This window comes from Aulonocara stuartgranti, assembly GCF_965226115.1.
Source record: "Aulonocara stuartgranti genome assembly, chromosome: 12".
Lineage (NCBI taxonomy): Eukaryota > Metazoa > Chordata > Actinopteri > Cichliformes > Cichlidae > Aulonocara > Aulonocara stuartgranti.
In genome coordinates this window covers 8,279,422-8,296,018 of record NC_138948.1, presented here as the reverse complement: position 1 = coordinate 8,296,018, position 16,597 = coordinate 8,279,422, and the positions used below count along the sequence as shown (strand labels likewise).

Below are 16,597 nucleotides of genomic sequence, written 5' to 3'. Positions count from 1 at the left end.
GTCAATAACATTACTACAGAGTGTAGCGCAAGTACAGCCGTGTGGTTCAAGTCCTTATGAATTCTCCTTTATATCAATGCATAACATGATGAATGATTAGGAAAAGACATGCAAGGTAATTTTGGGGGGCTGTTATGGACCGTCTAGGGGTGGCCAGACCATAACATAAGGGTGATCCATCCCCGTCCGACCCCAAGAAGCACATCACACAATTAGTACAGTTTGATGGTGATTTATTTACAATGAGTGGATTTAAAACAGGGAAAGGAGCAGACTATAACTTTAGGGTGGACCTAACAGCAGAACAGCAAACAAAAAGGAGCCTATCTCAAGGATAAATCAAACTTGCCTACTCAAAAGAATTAAACCAAATGACAGCAACTTACCTCCCTAACTAAAAAAAACTTAAGAAAACTGTAATTAAACAAAAAGGCAGTCCTACGTGCTCCTGTGTAAAACAAACATCACTAGACAGGTAACAAAGTCTGCGGGTTGGGATGGGCCGAGGATGAATGGCTGGCCGTCCATGGCGGTGTCATCAAATACGTTGCCAGTCCGCAGGAACCGACATTAAGACAGTCGTAACAGGGGCTGTTTGACTCTAGTCTTGATGTTTGTTTTTTTCATTATCCTTTTGCATAAAACATCTGACCTATTATTTATATATTTATTATTATTAGTATTATTATTTTTACTATAGTTCTGCTATCATAATGAATATCTTAAAAAAACAAACACTATCAGCAGCATTTGTTTGTTATGATGACTGACACCTGTGTGTGTGTGTGTGTGTGTGTGTGTGTGTGTGTGTGTGTGTGTGTGTGTGTGTGTGTGTGTGTGTGTGTGTGTATCTCAGTAATAAAGTCTTTTTTTAACTGCACTGTGTGGTAGTTTTGGTTTGTTTCACTAGGGGTTATGAACTGAACTATTTATTAAAGGTCGTCTACAGAGCAAATAAGCATATAATGTCAAAGTACATTTGTAAAATGGATGCAGACTATAGAGCATAGCCTATTAAGTATTTTTCAGGAACCATGTGTGAGGTATTCATTAATTAGGACTAAGCAGCAACGTTTCTGGTTTGTTGTGTTTCTGTAATTACTTAGGATTTTATGCATACCTTCTTGTTAAGCATTGCCAATTATTTTACCAGGAAATGTCAGTGTCTTGCAGAAAGTTAACAGCCCTTCCTCCTTGTTAGACATTTGAGCCAACTTTGTCTCAGATGTTGTTATAAAATATTGACAAGATGTCATGCAGCATTTTCACTGATGCTGAGTTATACTGTGCTTGTCATTCTGACTGGCCATGTAGAAATGATCTTGTGATTATGGTGCAATGTCAGGAAATAGAGTCTATTGTCTATTCTTGGAAGTCTTCTTTCTGCACTTTTCTCTATTTCCACTTTATTAAGTAATATTTGTATGGAAGAAGAAAACAATTTAAACACCATAGCCAACTCATCGGCCTTCAAACTAATTAAGCCTATAAACAGCTAACTTGATTTTACCGTTTCCGCTTCGCCAACTTTTGGCTGACCCAGGCAATTAAAATTGTGTAAATGTTAGGTGTCAGGTGTTACGACAAACTGCATGTAAGGATTTTACAAAGATAAAAAAAAATTAAAAACTCTTCCTACTTTCTCATTCAGAATGACTTTTTTTACTATTTATACTTTACAATATAGTTTTGCACACTTCCCCCGAAGTTTCCTCTTAATTTTAACATTATCTTAAAATTGAGGATATGATTAGAGATGTTGAAGTTAATGTGCATTGGCCTAGTTATCTATTTTGTGCACTGTGAGCCACTAATCTCTCAGTTTGCTGTCAAAAGATAAAAACAAACCAAAACATAATACTCTTGGATGGCTCAAAGCCACCATACTGTCACTTTATCTATTGGCATACAAATCCTGATTAGAGCTTAAGTGACGCCTAGAATGCGGCAACAATCCAATCTAGCCTTTGTTCTACAGAAAAACAAAACTTTTCAAAGTCACACCCCTGAAAATTGATGTTCTGTATGTATTTAAACAAAACCTGTCACATCATAAGTAGTCATTATTTGAAAAACCCTGGGCTGTTGTGTTCCAAGCCAATGGCCACAGCCAAGACACAAACTTAGGTCCAAAATGGTAGAAACAAGAGCCCAAAGAAGCCAGTTATGTATGCCACACATCACATCTTGCATAATACAATGTCAACATTCATTATATAAAGTAAATTAGTCTATGCTGATGTTATTACATTCTTGTGTGCTTTTGATGTAGAGAGAACTGTTGCTGTGCTTAGAGCTTTGCTGACCTAGAACTTGGGTAGAATTTTTCACTTCTTAATGTGTCCCCTGAATCTACTCATGCTAACCAGAAAAACTCCACTACCCTATAAGAAGGGGTTTATTGGCAAATGTATACTCAAAGGCACATCTTACATCAAAAGTAGACTTGATTCTTAATTAAACTGATAGAACACAGCAACGGTGACACCTCTGCGGTGCTCTGCCTCAGTAAAACTGAACAGCCACTAAAGTTTCTTCTGAGTAATGATTAATGCATCCAATTTCTGTGATCTGTATTGAGCGTAGCATCATGGGTAATTAAATGATGGTCTACAGAGCACCGACTGCTCTCATAAAATGACAAGGCCATAATCATCATGAAGCTTGGTTACCCTCTGACTCAAATACTAATTGCGCATCAATAACCAAGCAGAATATGTCACCAAATTAAAACCTCAAACAACTCAAGCTGTACAAACAGTTCAAAGCTATAGCATTTCCGTCAAGGACATCAAAAATATGCATGACTTCACATACTTTATATTCACATATTTAGCAATTTCACAAGCATATTTGGTAAGATGCAAATTCAACAAATACATTCTGAGTTAAACATATTTACATTGTCAAAAATCAGAATTGCACAGAGTTGTCTAATGTAATAGATAGTGCTCCAACATGCTAGGAGGTATCTTTGTTGTAAGAGGTCCAGTCTGTCAGACAGACCAGAAAAACAGATATCAATGCCAGATTCAGGGGGCTTTTAGCCTCTTGAGACCAGATTTAGCTTGCTTTATAGACACCCCAAATGGATAAGGGCATGCTGTAGATCAGTCAAAATGGAGAAACAAGACAAAGTGCCCACATCAACAAGCCACAAACAACGAGAAAGAGCCTCAACAATTCCACTATAACAGAGACCCAGATTTAAACGTTCACTTCTCCACCAGCATGGCATCAGTACTCGGCCTATTAACCATAGAAACAGAACCACAATCACAGGAAGGGAAGAAAACTATTAATAGGTAGGAAACTATAACGGAGATACACTTCAGTGATAAAGCCAAGAAAATACTTAATCAACCTTTTAAGACTAATAGGATGAAATTATTGTCGATATTATTGTATTTGCTTTACAGTTACAAAGCTCATCATCAAAAAGATTGATCAAGAATTAAAAACTATATGTTTAACAATTACTTATGAGACTGAGCAGACAGATGGTTAAGAGATCTGGGATTGATCTGAATTAAGTTAAGAGTTGGATTTAAAATCAAGATTTGGACATGAATTGACCAAAATTGGGGAAACTTTCAGTCTGAGTATAGAACACATACTGTGGGCAAAAATATAACTTCTCCTAGTGAATATAATAACAAGGATGAAGAAGAGAGATGTGCTTTGATGAGGCAGTTATACTTCTTCATGACACATAAACTTGTATTGTTTTAAAAATGTCAGTGCAACCTCAAAAACAAACATACAGTACTGAGAAGCACATATACAGTAGATATACCTATATAGTTTACTTTGCTAACATTTATATCAAGCATGTTATTCTTATGATTCCCGTTCTCCTTGAAAATAAATAGAGCAATAAAAAAAGATGCCCAGCCCAGTCTTGTTGACATTTTAGGAAGTCCTTCTGGAGCAGTAAAGTTGCCCATATGATGGATATTAGAGCTCTACAGACAGTGGGAAAACAAAATGAGAAATGCTTATGGATGTAGAGGTGCAGAACAGAAGGAGTGAATGGAGTGAAGGTGGATAAAATCCTGCAAGAGCAGAATGCTGAAAAACACTAGTAGGAAAAAGAAAAACTAGTGACCTATGTAAATAGTCCATCAGTAAAAAAAAAAAAAAAAACTTCAAAATATAGATTAAAACAAGAGATGTGCTTAAAAAAGACAGCACAGGCAGCTATGATGATGGACACTAACCAAAGAACCAGATAAAGAAACCCTCAATAATCTTTACTAAATCTTTTGTTCTTTTCAGTACACTGGTTTGTAAAGAAGCTCTCCAGAGGCAAGTCTCCGTTTCAGCTCTTTCCAAAGCAGTTCCCTCTCCTTCTGGGCCCCCTTCATGAAGCCTTGGTTCTCCTGTGCTCTCCGAGACAGGTAGGGCATTACCTCATTCACTGGTCCATAGGGAACATACTTATAGACAGGGAAGCCTGCCTGGCCTGGAGTGAAACAAAAGAAAATGGGATTGATAAATGTAGACAAAAACGATTTCTCTCTTTATTTGTCAATATTATGAAATTCCTTTTCATAAAATATCATTTTGACTGACTAGTTTAAATGACAGGAGAGTATACTTTTTACAGATTATATTGGACAAACTCTATAGAACCACAGCATGAGCATCATCTTGATTGGTTTCTCTCACTGAATGTTTGCTACGATCTGTGTAATCAGACGAGACTGCAGTATTTGCACTGACATCCTCAGTTTACAGCATTTCTATTTGAAGATTTCCTCTCGTCTGTCAGTTAGGCTCGCACACTGTGAAACTGCTTTGCCAGGGCTTAACTCTTTAGCTCTGTCGAAATAAATGTTGTTTTAACTAATCCATCCAAAACATTATAACATGATACAATAAACTCTGCCCTGACAAGCACATCCTGAGTAACAGCTTATCTGAAAACTGAATTATAAAAACTAACTAAGGTACATTTGGTGCAGTAAGTGATGGACAAATAATATGGGTCTCAGCTCCAGTCTGCTTTATTTTATGAAACAACTTCTTTATTGTTTCAGGATTCAAAAGCAGTGCTGGCAGCTCCATCCCTCAAAAAAGCAACAAAGAAACACATGCCTGTCTCTTTACATCAATACTGGTCAAGGCCATGTCAGCTTCAGCCTCACATTGACAGACAACTGCCTGCCACCACTATGTCTAGCTTTGACTGACAAACAAAGCACTGAGATCCAGCAGAGGCACTTCGTTAAGAGGACTGTTCAATACTGAGGTGTCTTGGCTCATATGTCATGCAGACTGGCTTCTACATGTGCACTCCTTGGGGCCTGTGAGGTACGTTTGTGCAACTTAAAGGTCTTATGACAGAGTTGAAAGCATCACAGGGTGTATGGCCTGTCTGGCTGGCACTGTCAAAATTATTCTTACTATTTATGACAAGACAGATTGGTACCTAGACATTGCATGGTTGTGTATTTCTGCTTCTGTACTTTTCTTACCCAGTGGGAAGCTGATTTGATCACACATGCCCAGTAGCTGACCAAAGTATACCTTGTTTTCTGTGGGAATGAGACCCAGCTCATTCATTCTGATTGAGAGAGGATAAAAATATAAGCATGTTTATACAGATGCAATTTTGTATGAAAGAATTATAGTTTTAAGTTTCAAGTTACTGGATACAGCATAAAATTTGCCTTGTTAAGGTGTGTTTCACTGTGTCTTCATTGTGGGAAGCCACCATTACATTTGCTTTTCTGTTGAGTGCAATCTCATCCAACACATAGTCCAAACACCTTGCACAAATACATGACACACAACAGGGACAATTTAGGTAGTCATAATAATAGGTTTGTTTGTCTTTCAAGTAGGAATTAGTAACTTCTTTTATATTGTTCACTATAAAATATGCATTTTTATTCTATTGTGCTTACACTGTTTCATGGCACATTGAAATAAATCAATTTCATCAGCAGATCACATTTATTGTAAGGTGTGGGACTACTTTTACAAACCTATACTCCATAAAAAATCTCTATAAACATCAAGTATTCACAGTATGTAAACAGAAATCTGGCCCTGTTCATTTGTTTCTCTGTTAGTAAGGCTATATTAATACACATATTCATAATCACCATCTGCATGTTCTGAATCCACCTCATGTTATACTGTATCCAATTAAGCATCCTGAGTTTTTTCTTCATTGATTACATTATTCCATCAAAATCTTCTCAAACTCTTGAGACGAAAGACTCTGTCCTTTGTGGTGTTAACCGGTGCCTAAAAGGTTGACAGTTTAATTCTGTTATTTAAAAAAAAAAAAAAAAAAAAACGAAAAAAACTACAGTAAGCAGACTGTTCCTCTCTGAATATGATAAATGAGAGCTTGGCTAACAGCAATCAAACTCTACATGTGTAGATTTATGCAGAACAAACAGACTGACAAGCCTTGGCTCTTACCTGTGGTACATCCTATTGGTTGACTCATAGTCAGGGTTAATAGGGTCTTCATATCCAATCTCTTTGGCCCTTTCTCGCTCCTGATACATGTAGGCCCCACGCACCAGCTTGGCAGCAAAGTGCCAACCCTCACGTCGAGACAATTCTACATCCATTGTTACATTGTCATAGGCCTCCTGCAGAACAAAAAGGAGGAGCACCGAATCATGAAAATCAAGTCCTCTAAGTTTAGGTACCAGTTTTAAAACATGTTTTATATACAGAGCTGACCGCATTTCCATGTTTATTACAAGTAGAAATGTGCAATGATATACCTGCTTTATTTTTACAGAAGGATTAGTCAACTTAATCTGGGTTACCTGTCCTATCTACCTTTACATAATAAATAAAATGACGTGTAAAAAAAACAAAAAAAGAACTATGGAAGACAAACTCTGTAAAACAAAACAACTATCCAATGTGGAGATGATGTATAGCACCACAGCATATCAGCACAATGGCAGGGCCGAGGGTGATGATTTGGGCTTGGTTTGCAGCCACAGGACCTGGACACCTTGTATTCTACGTATGCGGAAGGATTTTAGATATGAGCTCATTAGTTAGCTTGGATCCAAAGGACAAAAGAAAATATTTTATAAGAATCAAGGTATTAACCTCTCGATCAACTCGAGACCTGTGCCTAAACAAATGCCCACTAGTGAACCAAAGTAACAACCGCATAGTGAAATGTTTAAAAATTCCTCCAAATGATTTGAGAGACTGCAGAAGTCCTACAGAAAATAATGACTTCAAGTTTTTCCTGTAGGCGGCTCTATAAACTATTGAACTATGAGGAGTATTTGGTTTTTCACAGGATTGCACAAAGCTCTGTGAAAATTTTCTTTTTTCATGACTGTAAATGCCAGCAACATAAAAAATAAAACACTCACAATAAACCTTGTAGTTATGTTGTAACCAACAGATAATATTCTAAAAATACAACTATTATGAACCTATGCACTTTTGATATCATAATGATAATAATAATGCTGGGAAAAACACAAAAAATAAATCACCATATTTCCACCACTATTGTTTTCTCGTCTTTGTCGCGTCACTCTTTCGAGCCCAGCTTGGCTGACTAATAGAAATCTGTTTACATGCTGGCATTTGGACCTGTCACAGCATGTTTTCTTCGATAAAAATTACAACGGCTGTGTCAATGGATCTCATTAATAAAGAGAGGAATCTCCATCTGTTTTGGTTTTATTTGTTTGGGGTTTTTTAGCTATTTTCAACAACTGTTCATTGGATCTATTTCAAACACACTGAATATATTACTAACCTAAAGAAGCACATTGTCAAAACTTGAGGTTTCTTGTGAGCTGAGAACATGGATTTAATCACTCAGTGACAATAACAATCCTCCCATTCACCACAGAAACATTTTGCATAAGCAAGGCATTAGTAGAAGTTTGCAGCTTTGAAGATCTGTTTTTGTGCCCGCTGTAGGCCCGACCTTTAGGTAGCATTGATAGGTGTTGAAAATGACAGGCTTTTCTCCGTTGTAGGTCCTCTGCATCTCCAGTGTTAGTCTGCTAATGGCTGGCTGGAAATAGGTTTGCTCTGCATCCACCATCAAACGAACACCACTCTCTAGGGCATGCTGAAACATGAAAGATCTCATTATTTTGGTGTAATATCATCTAATATCCTAGAGTTTCATTAAAATAGTTTTCAAGGTTGAATTAATGAACATTTTTTATTAAATAAATGAAACAAAAGAATCAGTGATTCTTAACACTGTGACATTAAAACACAGTAATAATAATAATAATCCCTGTAATTTTTTTAATTATTATTATAATTATACCAGTGCAGCTTTTATAGACTATAGTAGCTATATACTTATGGGAATTATATCATATTTACAAGATTTACAAATCTCATTTAACCGATACACATAAAAACATCTTACTAATCGCATATAGTTGATCTATAGGTGTTTATTCATAGTAGTTAAACAGCAAATTGCCTCTAAGTGTGGGCATGTTCATGTATGGTAATCAGTCCTTGTGGCTGGTATGTAATTACCTTCGCCAAGACATCTACACGCTGTAACATCCGCTTCATTTGTTGATCCTCCTCTACAGTGAACTTCCCCAGCAGAGGCTCCAGCTTACCTAGCTATGAAAACAACCCAGGAGAGAATCCACTGTGAGATACTAATAAACCAAATATCACACAGCATGACACCTATTAGTCTTCCCACTTTATGGCTTCTTCTTAACCCAGGGCTAAGTCATTCACCCTAGAAATTCCAATGAATGATGCAGAAAATCTGCAGTTAAAGGTTGCAGACTTTTAAGTAAATAAAACTCCAAATGGCTGTTTACTATTTGCAGTGTAATTGAGCTGATTGTGTTCAAGGTCTGGTTATAGTAAAATAACTTCAGATAAGAACATTTAAACTTCAAAAAGCACTTCATTTTCACTATAGCAGCCAGAGAGCAAATGACCATTTAGTAATGAAATCCTTATTTTAAATGTCATCACAATTAATTACTAATTTTGCTTCAGTTTTTCCAGTTGCTTCTGAAATGAACATATTACAACAGGGAACAAAAATAACTGGATCAATAACAACAGCCTATGGCAGCTACAGTACATTTGAATGAATTGCTTAGAAGTCAGAATTAGCTCAGCAGGCACAGCTGACACTTAAAACTCTCCTGCCTGCTACAACCTGAAAGCATGCCAAACTTGGAGCAGTATTATCTAAGTCAATTATAGTCTCCAAGGAGTAATGGTAGAAATATATTTTAAAAGTGTTTCTTAATTTTGAAAACTGTTTTCTTTAATCTATTGTATCCCAACAAAAAAATCTCTCTTTTTCAGGATTCTATGCTACTGACCTCTACATTTGGAACAACAAGCAGATCCGATATCTTTGTTCTGTCATCTATTAGGCTGTTCCAGTCAAGCATGTCAATGCATCTGTCAGGAAAAAGGATGGAAAGTATTACAGGAACAGGGTTTTGGTGAAACTATTACCAGTATCTTTTTGTTACCAGAATCTTTTTTTGTTTTTTTGTTTTTTTGTCTTACTGGCCACTTTGTGGATAATTATGTTTTTAAAGTCAAAGACATATTTATAGCTACCCCCTTTTTATTATTAATCATTACTTTTATTACTTGCCGAATTTTGTCAGGTTAGCAGAAAGGAAAGTGATGATTATTTCTTCCATTTTTTAGAAGTAGTAACATATATTAAAGGGATCGTATTTTATAGTATTAAACATTGTATAAAATAAATTATCAAATGCATGAACTAAGAATATCTTCTTTAGTTTAATTTACTTTTTGAAATTCTCTGTGTCAACACGTCTTTTATAACTATTTGAGAAGTCCGGTCTCGCTTACCCTGTCGAGTCCTCTTTCCTTCCTGTAAACCAGCCATAGAAGTCACCATTTGCACCCAGTTTGGTCATGAACTCCTATGAGAATACAGAGATTTAAAGTTCTGCACAACACACACTAAAAACATGTCTTGCATTATCCCAGTTGTGCATTTATGGAAATGTAAAACCTATCTGACATGTTTAGCACATATTACACAAGTATCACCATAATTCATCAATGCGAAAAACATGGAAAAAGAAAAAAAATACTACCTGCAGTTGTGTAAGCTCCAGCCTCTGCTCTAAGGCCTCCAAGCCATCTTTACCCTGCTGTGACGCTAGGAAGGTGAAAAACCGCCGCCATTTCACCAGCACCTCTGAGAACTGGAGCTTTTGTAGAAAGAAAGTAGTGTCATTCAGCAAAACTAAAAGCTTACACTGACTTTTTCATCGCTCTTTAGTGCCTACCAGAAACTGAGGTCGTCCTAGTGCAGTCATTTTGATGGCAGAAAAACCATCCATTGAACTCCCACCTACAAGTGGCACATAACATTAAAATAAATGAAATGACAAAAAACTAAAGATAACAGTGTGATGGTACGATAGAATGATGTCTGGTGTCATAGACTACAACTTCAATGCAAACACATACAAGTGTGGCTTCTCCTGTGTTTGCCTACCAGACGCTTTGATGCATTTGATAAAGGTTTCCATATGTTGGTCACATTTGGCCTCGTCAGCATAGAAATATGTGCGGGCTCCGGTCACTCCCCCACGGCGGTCGCTGAATTGTTTGTGCGCTTGATATTTTCTCTCTCTGTGGTCCTTGCCTGTGAGTGAAAAACACATTTGCATATCATTACTTTTGATTACATCTCACAGTACAGTTTGTCCACAAATGAGGGGGAAAAATAAGGCAGCTTACCTATGTTCTCTTTCTCTGCAGCAGACACACATGAGCTAAAACAGAAGTTATATGAAAGGATAAAAGATCATGGTCATGAATTTAGGCAACTTCAAAAATGTGAAAACTTGCACTATTTTCTGTGAACATTGTGGCCTTGTGGCAGTGGCATGCTCGAGGCTGCAATTGTGTTCACTGATGCTTTGCTGAATTTCAGCTGCTCACCCTCTGCAGAGGGGAGTTGCAGCATCACTCCACACTTGACCTATTCCCCCCTCATCATAAGGCACAGGGGAGCTCATGTAACCAAACAGATGACTAAACAGTAAGCATCCTGGACATCAGAGACATCAAGAGGCTTCAAAGCCAGGAAAACTAAAGGGAGCCATATTCTTTTAACTTTGCTTGCTTTTGACAGGGACTCTTTTTAAAAGCAAAATCTACAATGGAGTCCATCTGACATGGTCTAAAAGTGTACTATTTTAAATGTTGTTTTTTTTCTTTTGTCCTTCCCTTGCATGATAGTGTTTTATATACAATCTGCTTATGCTTAAAAATGAGAGATTTACTATTTCCTAGATTTTTTTTTTGCTGTCGTTCAGATACTATTGATTGATTTTCAGCCCTAAAAAATAAGACGCCAAATCTCCAAAAATTAAATTGAATTAAACAGCTTCAGTGGACAGTGTCTGTGTCAAATAACATTTGTGTTACGCTCTCTGTGTCACATTTGGGATATATTTTATCGCCAGCACAAAACACTGGCACCCAGCTGCTTTAAAAAGCATGCAAGCCTTCAAAAGCGTGCATTTGTCAAATCTAAAGTGTAAAACTGGGAATGTATTTTTAGTATAGATGGTCTACACATCCAAAGGCTGTCACTGTAAATATCATGCGTTCAACATCAAGCTAGGATTTGCTTCTGTTCCTTATACAGCATCTTCCTTCTTTTGGAAGAAACTGACTAATGTTGTTCCTATCTTGACATATGACTGGAGAACTTGTCAAACCTGCTGTCTCAGATCAAGCTGGCTTAATGTGCCTTGTCCTACAGTCTCAATGTTTGAAGGTGTATGTTTGGCAAACAATATCTTTCTAGGCTCAGATTTGATACCTCGCTTGATGTTTCTAAGCAGGCATCCCCCAACACAAAGGATATCAAAGCTGTGCCATGACATCTTGTTACTAGTGATGAGGTCTAAAAAATATATGCAGTTAAAATAAAAGGGAGTTTATAGCAAAGAGCTTACCTAGAAGTTTTATCACTTTACAGAATGTGATAGGATGACAAAAAATTATGTCTGGCTCAAGATGTTATCACTGTCAGCTGTTACTCTATGTCAACAGACTTAACCATAAGATACCTGACTAGAGGTAGCCCCATTTATTCATCACATCTGAGCTTTATAAAACTAGAGAAATTCTGAGAGTTAGAAAAGGTCAGTCTTTTTTCCTCAATATTAACTTTTTTGCTAAGTATATCTGACAAGTACATTTGTCATTTTTACTTCAAAGAAAAAGGAATCAAAATATTCCCTTTTCTCTACTGATTTGTCTCTGGAACATCTCCAAAGGGGACCAAAATGGCACTCGTGCATTACTCATAATGCATGAATGCCCAAAGCTGAAACTAAAGTAAAAGTCCTGCTATTGCCCACAGAGATACTGCTTGCAAAAGGTTTGCACTGTTGTCCAAGTTTACATCATCTCACAGATCACTTAGGAATCCCGTCACACGAGCTGCACGAGGCAATACCTAGCAAGTGAGAAATTCTCTTCAGCCAGCCAATTCCACACTAGAAAGCCACAAGTATGCCAACAATTCATGGTGTAAAGAAGATCGACCTCCTGGCTAAAATAAAAACACATCTATATTTGGTATTAAACTACAAGAAAATGCAAAAAAATGTGCTTTTGCTTTGTGTTGTTTTTTTAATCTGTAATATGTGTAATACAGACAAGCATAGCCTGAATTCAATGTGTCTTTGACAGTAATGGCATGCAATTTTGGGCCTGAACCAATTGTGAAATTCTAGGTCAATACTGATATGTAAATAAAAAAAGGGTATAGATGATTTTTTTTGTATTCCCCATTTTGTGCAACAGGGGAAAAAATCATTATCAAGAAATAAATTTTTTGAGTTATTTCCTCCTTCACCACATTATAGCTGTTCTCACAAATGAATTCCAGGTTAAGTTAAGTCAGGGCACTGTCCACAATTGCCCTGCATCCTGTACAGCATAACAGGAGATAATACCAATCAGAAGTGTTCATAAAACTGAAATTACTCACTTTGGTTTAGGTGAGAGCTGCTGCATGGGTAAGCAATTGTCTGTTCTATTCTCAGATGGATGCATTAGACATTACACCGACATTTTACCAGGGCGCTGGCAGGGTAAAAACTGTTAAATGTGCAATTCAGCTGCGTCAACCACTTGTTTTCTCACATACAGCTCCACTGGGTGGTTTTGATAAACGTTCAGGGCTGCAGTACAGGTGTGAAAACAAACAAATTAGGGACAAGGGATTCAAGAAATCAAGACTAGAACATTATTAGGACACAGCAAATATCAGCCACTGCAATAGTTGAAGGTCATTTAAAATTAATAAGCTGATGGCAGTCGGCAAAGCAAATACTGCCTAATATATTGGTACATCACTGTGTAATACCTTTGACCTTATCCAACCAGATGTGGTTGGATAAGGTCAAAGGTATTACACATTACAAAGGTGAGGTGTGGGGGGGCTGGAGCCTATTCCAGCTGACACTGCGCAGGAAGCAAAGAACAGTCTGGACAGGGCACCAGTCTATTACCCATGCTAACACATTCCAAACCTTCAACCAATTTAGAATTACACATTCATCTCTGGTGCATGTCCTTGGACAGTGGAAAAAAAAACGTGAGCCCAAAGATGTGCACGTTAGGCAACAAGCATGTCAAAACCCAAAACCTTCCTTCTGTGAGGCAACAATGGTTATCACTGTAACGGGGTTGAGTCTATTGTATTATTAAGTAAAGCAATAGAATTTTCATACTCCATTTCTTTCCGCTCCGCTTCCTCCTGACTGATGTCTTCCTCAACACTATAGTCCAGGACAGCGCCAACGCCGTAGGAGTGGTTCTTCTGAATCAGTGGCTTGATGTCATTGTGGTCCTCACCAGCCACAAACTGACCATAAAATGTCATCTTCATGAACTGGTCAAAGGTTTTCTGGCCTAGAATCTTCTTAGCCAGATCCATTACCTGGGCAAAAAGGGAAGGACATTACATACATTACATTTCTGATTAGTAATTCTAATATGTTTTGGGCTTTCATCATGTCTTTTACATCGTCCCCATTGATTATGTAAATATGTGTGCCATGCTGGATGTGTTTTAATGCACTCTACTCCCATGTATATAACACATTTGCTTAAAAGTCTTAGATGAATGGAAACTGCCTTGTGCCCTGATAGATTTATACAGCAGCCTGTATGCTAACAGTACACTACAATAACAGGACAGCTGAGGTTATGTAACATGGACTGGATAGCTGAAAAACAGGTTGCAACTTGAGAGGTGTGCATTGCATTTAAGGGTGGAGCGGAAACTGTTAGGCCTGTCTTCATATGAGAACATATATAGCCTACAGTACATTACTTTACATACAGCCTATGGTTGAGATTTGATCAGCTGCTACTTATGGCTGACATAAATGGGAATATTCCCATATTGTTTGAAAAGAAATTGTCAACATCACTGTCAATGCTATATCTATTAGTAAAAAATAACATAGTAGCAATTAAATTGTATTATATAGTATATAATATAATATTGTATTATACTATACAATTTATCGTCCAGTGACTTGCTTACACCTGTTTTCTTTGATTGTGACATCTCATTTGCTTGTTATGCGAACGTTTCACATAGAATTCAGTATTTATGCTCAACTTTATTTTTAAAAAACTGTAATTAGAAAGTGATCTGAACACCTAAAGGCACATTAACAAACAGACTTCGTGTTAAATTGCCGGGCTGCGCGGTGAGATAGCGCCTCATTACCTCTTTGTTCTTATCAACCAGGAAGTCATATGAACAAAGTTTGAAAACCACCAAACTTCTGAGAAGCTCTAATGAGTCTTTGCTCTTGTAAGCCTCCCGGGTCTGCTCAAAGTCTACGGAGATCTCATTAGCAGCGGCGGCGGCGGCGGCGGTGCCTTCTCTCCTTCTCCCTCCTCTCCCAGACAGTCCGGGACACTCTGACCCGCCGCGGCTTCTGACACCGTCATGCTCCGTCTGGGCCGTCGAACTGGAGGTCACGGTGCAACGTACTGCTCGGTTTAAGACTAACCGTTTAAAGTGGATGTCCGCCCTCGCCCGTTTGAGGGCTGGCACGGTTTTGACGTAAAACATCAGCGGATAGCTGGCCCGGGTATCAGCGCTGAGGTGAAGCTAGCACACCAATAGTGTTTGCTAGCTGCGCGTGCCCAACTGTAAACAAACTCGGGCCCGAACGGGCACATTATCATCACTTGGTTGGTGGTTTGAGACGGTGACGCACTCACGGCTTCCTTCCCGAAGTTTCCCGCATCTCTCCACCAGCGCGTTTTTTTTTCTTCTTTTTTTTGTGAGCACGTTGCGTTGTTGTGGGTATTTTTTTAATTGGCAATGCTGTCAACTTCCGCAGAAAACACGAATTACCATGACGTGTAGAGGTACAAAAAAAAATGCTTGTATTACATTCCACTTCACATTAGGTATTTTCCTAATAAACATTTTGTTTACTATGTTAGACTCAAGGATTAAATGGCAATTTCTTAGGATATAACTTAAAACATTAAAATAAGCTATATTGGTATTTCTTCAGCTTCTGCAGTTGAATTTGCCATCACTTTGGTATAGCTAAATATATCGCTTCGGCCTCCTTCCTCTGCTTGTTCTCAACTACTACGTCCGGTATCTGGAAGTCACACAGGTCATTCTTATCCAACCTTGGGGGCGTATCCCATTTTGACCTCGGGACTTTCAAGGCCATACACTGCGCAGATGAACTATGTCAGCCACTTGGTTATGTAGTTGCATGTATGCACTGTCTGCTAGCATCGTGCAACAACACCGTCTGCATACATAGATAAATAGTACCCATATGTTATTATCCAAATTATATTAAAAAATTATGCTTTATTATGAAATGGGCGCATTGCACGATCATGATCATGTCAGACCTTTACTCAAGTTTTCTTGGATAAAACTTTGTTTTATCACCTGTAAATTAGTATCCATTTGGGCGTTTCCATCCTTTCAGCAGTTGTTTTCCATTTTTCGACGAAGCAATATGTTGTAAATGTGTAGGACACAACTTAGTCAAAATTAGGTTCACAGAAGACACTGCTATATAGACAAGAATGTGAAATGCGTATAGTGCTGCAGTTTGTTAAAATGAATTCATGGATACAAAATCACTCATACAAAAGTGATATGTTCAACTTACGTGCGACGCACTTAGAGGATTTAATGCAGGGTACTGTCTATCAGCATCACTACGTTCATGTTGACAGATGGGGGAGCTATTGTCTCAGTTGTGGGTAATACACTGCTGCCCCCTGAAGCCGCCACACAAAGGCTCACACAATAATAAAAAAAAAAAACCAAAAAGAAACCCAACTACTTTAAAATACGGTTTGGTTGAAATGCGTAGTCTTCTATAAATTATACTTATAAATCTGATAAGTCAACGTCTAAGATGATCTATGTACATAACTTTTGTTAATAAATATAATATTTCCACTAAATGTCATCAATATAGGTAATTACCTCTACTGTTTGTTAAAATCTAAGAACGGAGCACAATACATTTTTTCTTTATTTCTTTTTAACCCTTTTCCTTCA

The 16,597-nt window shown here is 37.7% G+C and overlaps 1 protein-coding gene across 3 annotated transcripts; it reads right to left on the bottom strand.

The window, feature by feature from the left end:
- Positions 1-216: 216 nt before the first annotated feature.
- prodhb (proline dehydrogenase (oxidase) 1b) lies at positions 217-16,278 on the bottom strand. 3 transcript variants are annotated; one of them, XM_082555787.1, is made up of 14 exons: positions 16,200-16,278; positions 13,761-13,969; positions 10,744-10,778; positions 10,499-10,648; positions 10,287-10,351; positions 10,092-10,208; positions 9,841-9,914; positions 9,333-9,414; positions 8,512-8,604; positions 7,937-8,083; positions 6,439-6,614; positions 5,676-5,774; positions 5,481-5,569; positions 217-4,465 (listed from the first exon to the last, which is right to left on the bottom strand). In XM_082555787.1, the coding sequence occupies exons 2-14, from the start codon at positions 13,964-13,966 to the stop codon at positions 4,275-4,277; spliced, it is 1,524 nt and encodes a 507-aa protein (XP_082411913.1). In that variant the 5' UTR covers positions 13,967-13,969; positions 16,200-16,278; the 3' UTR covers positions 217-4,274. The 3 variants fall into 3 exon arrangements, with proteins under 3 accessions (XP_082411913.1, XP_082411911.1, XP_082411912.1); XM_082555785.1 differs by lacking the exon at positions 16,200-16,278 and adding an exon at positions 14,771-15,810; XM_082555786.1 differs by lacking the exons at positions 5,676-5,774; positions 16,200-16,278 and adding an exon at positions 14,771-15,814.
- Between the last annotated feature and the right edge of the window lie 319 nt (positions 16,279-16,597).

Excerpts from the sequence above, each read along its gene's own strand:
- prodhb (XM_082555785.1), bottom strand. The coding sequence starts at position 15,121 with ATGTTTTACGTCAAAACCGTGCCAGCCCTCAAACGGGCGAGGGCGGAC. Across the intron at positions 6,615-7,936 it reads CCTATCAATGCTACCTAAAG|GAGGCCTATGACAATGTAAC; the intron begins GTCGGGCCTACA and ends TTTGTTCTGCAG. Across the intron at positions 4,466-5,480 it reads TCAAATCAGCTTCCCACTGG|GCCAGGCAGGCTTCCCTGTC; the intron begins GTAAGAAAAGTA and ends GTTTCACTCCAG.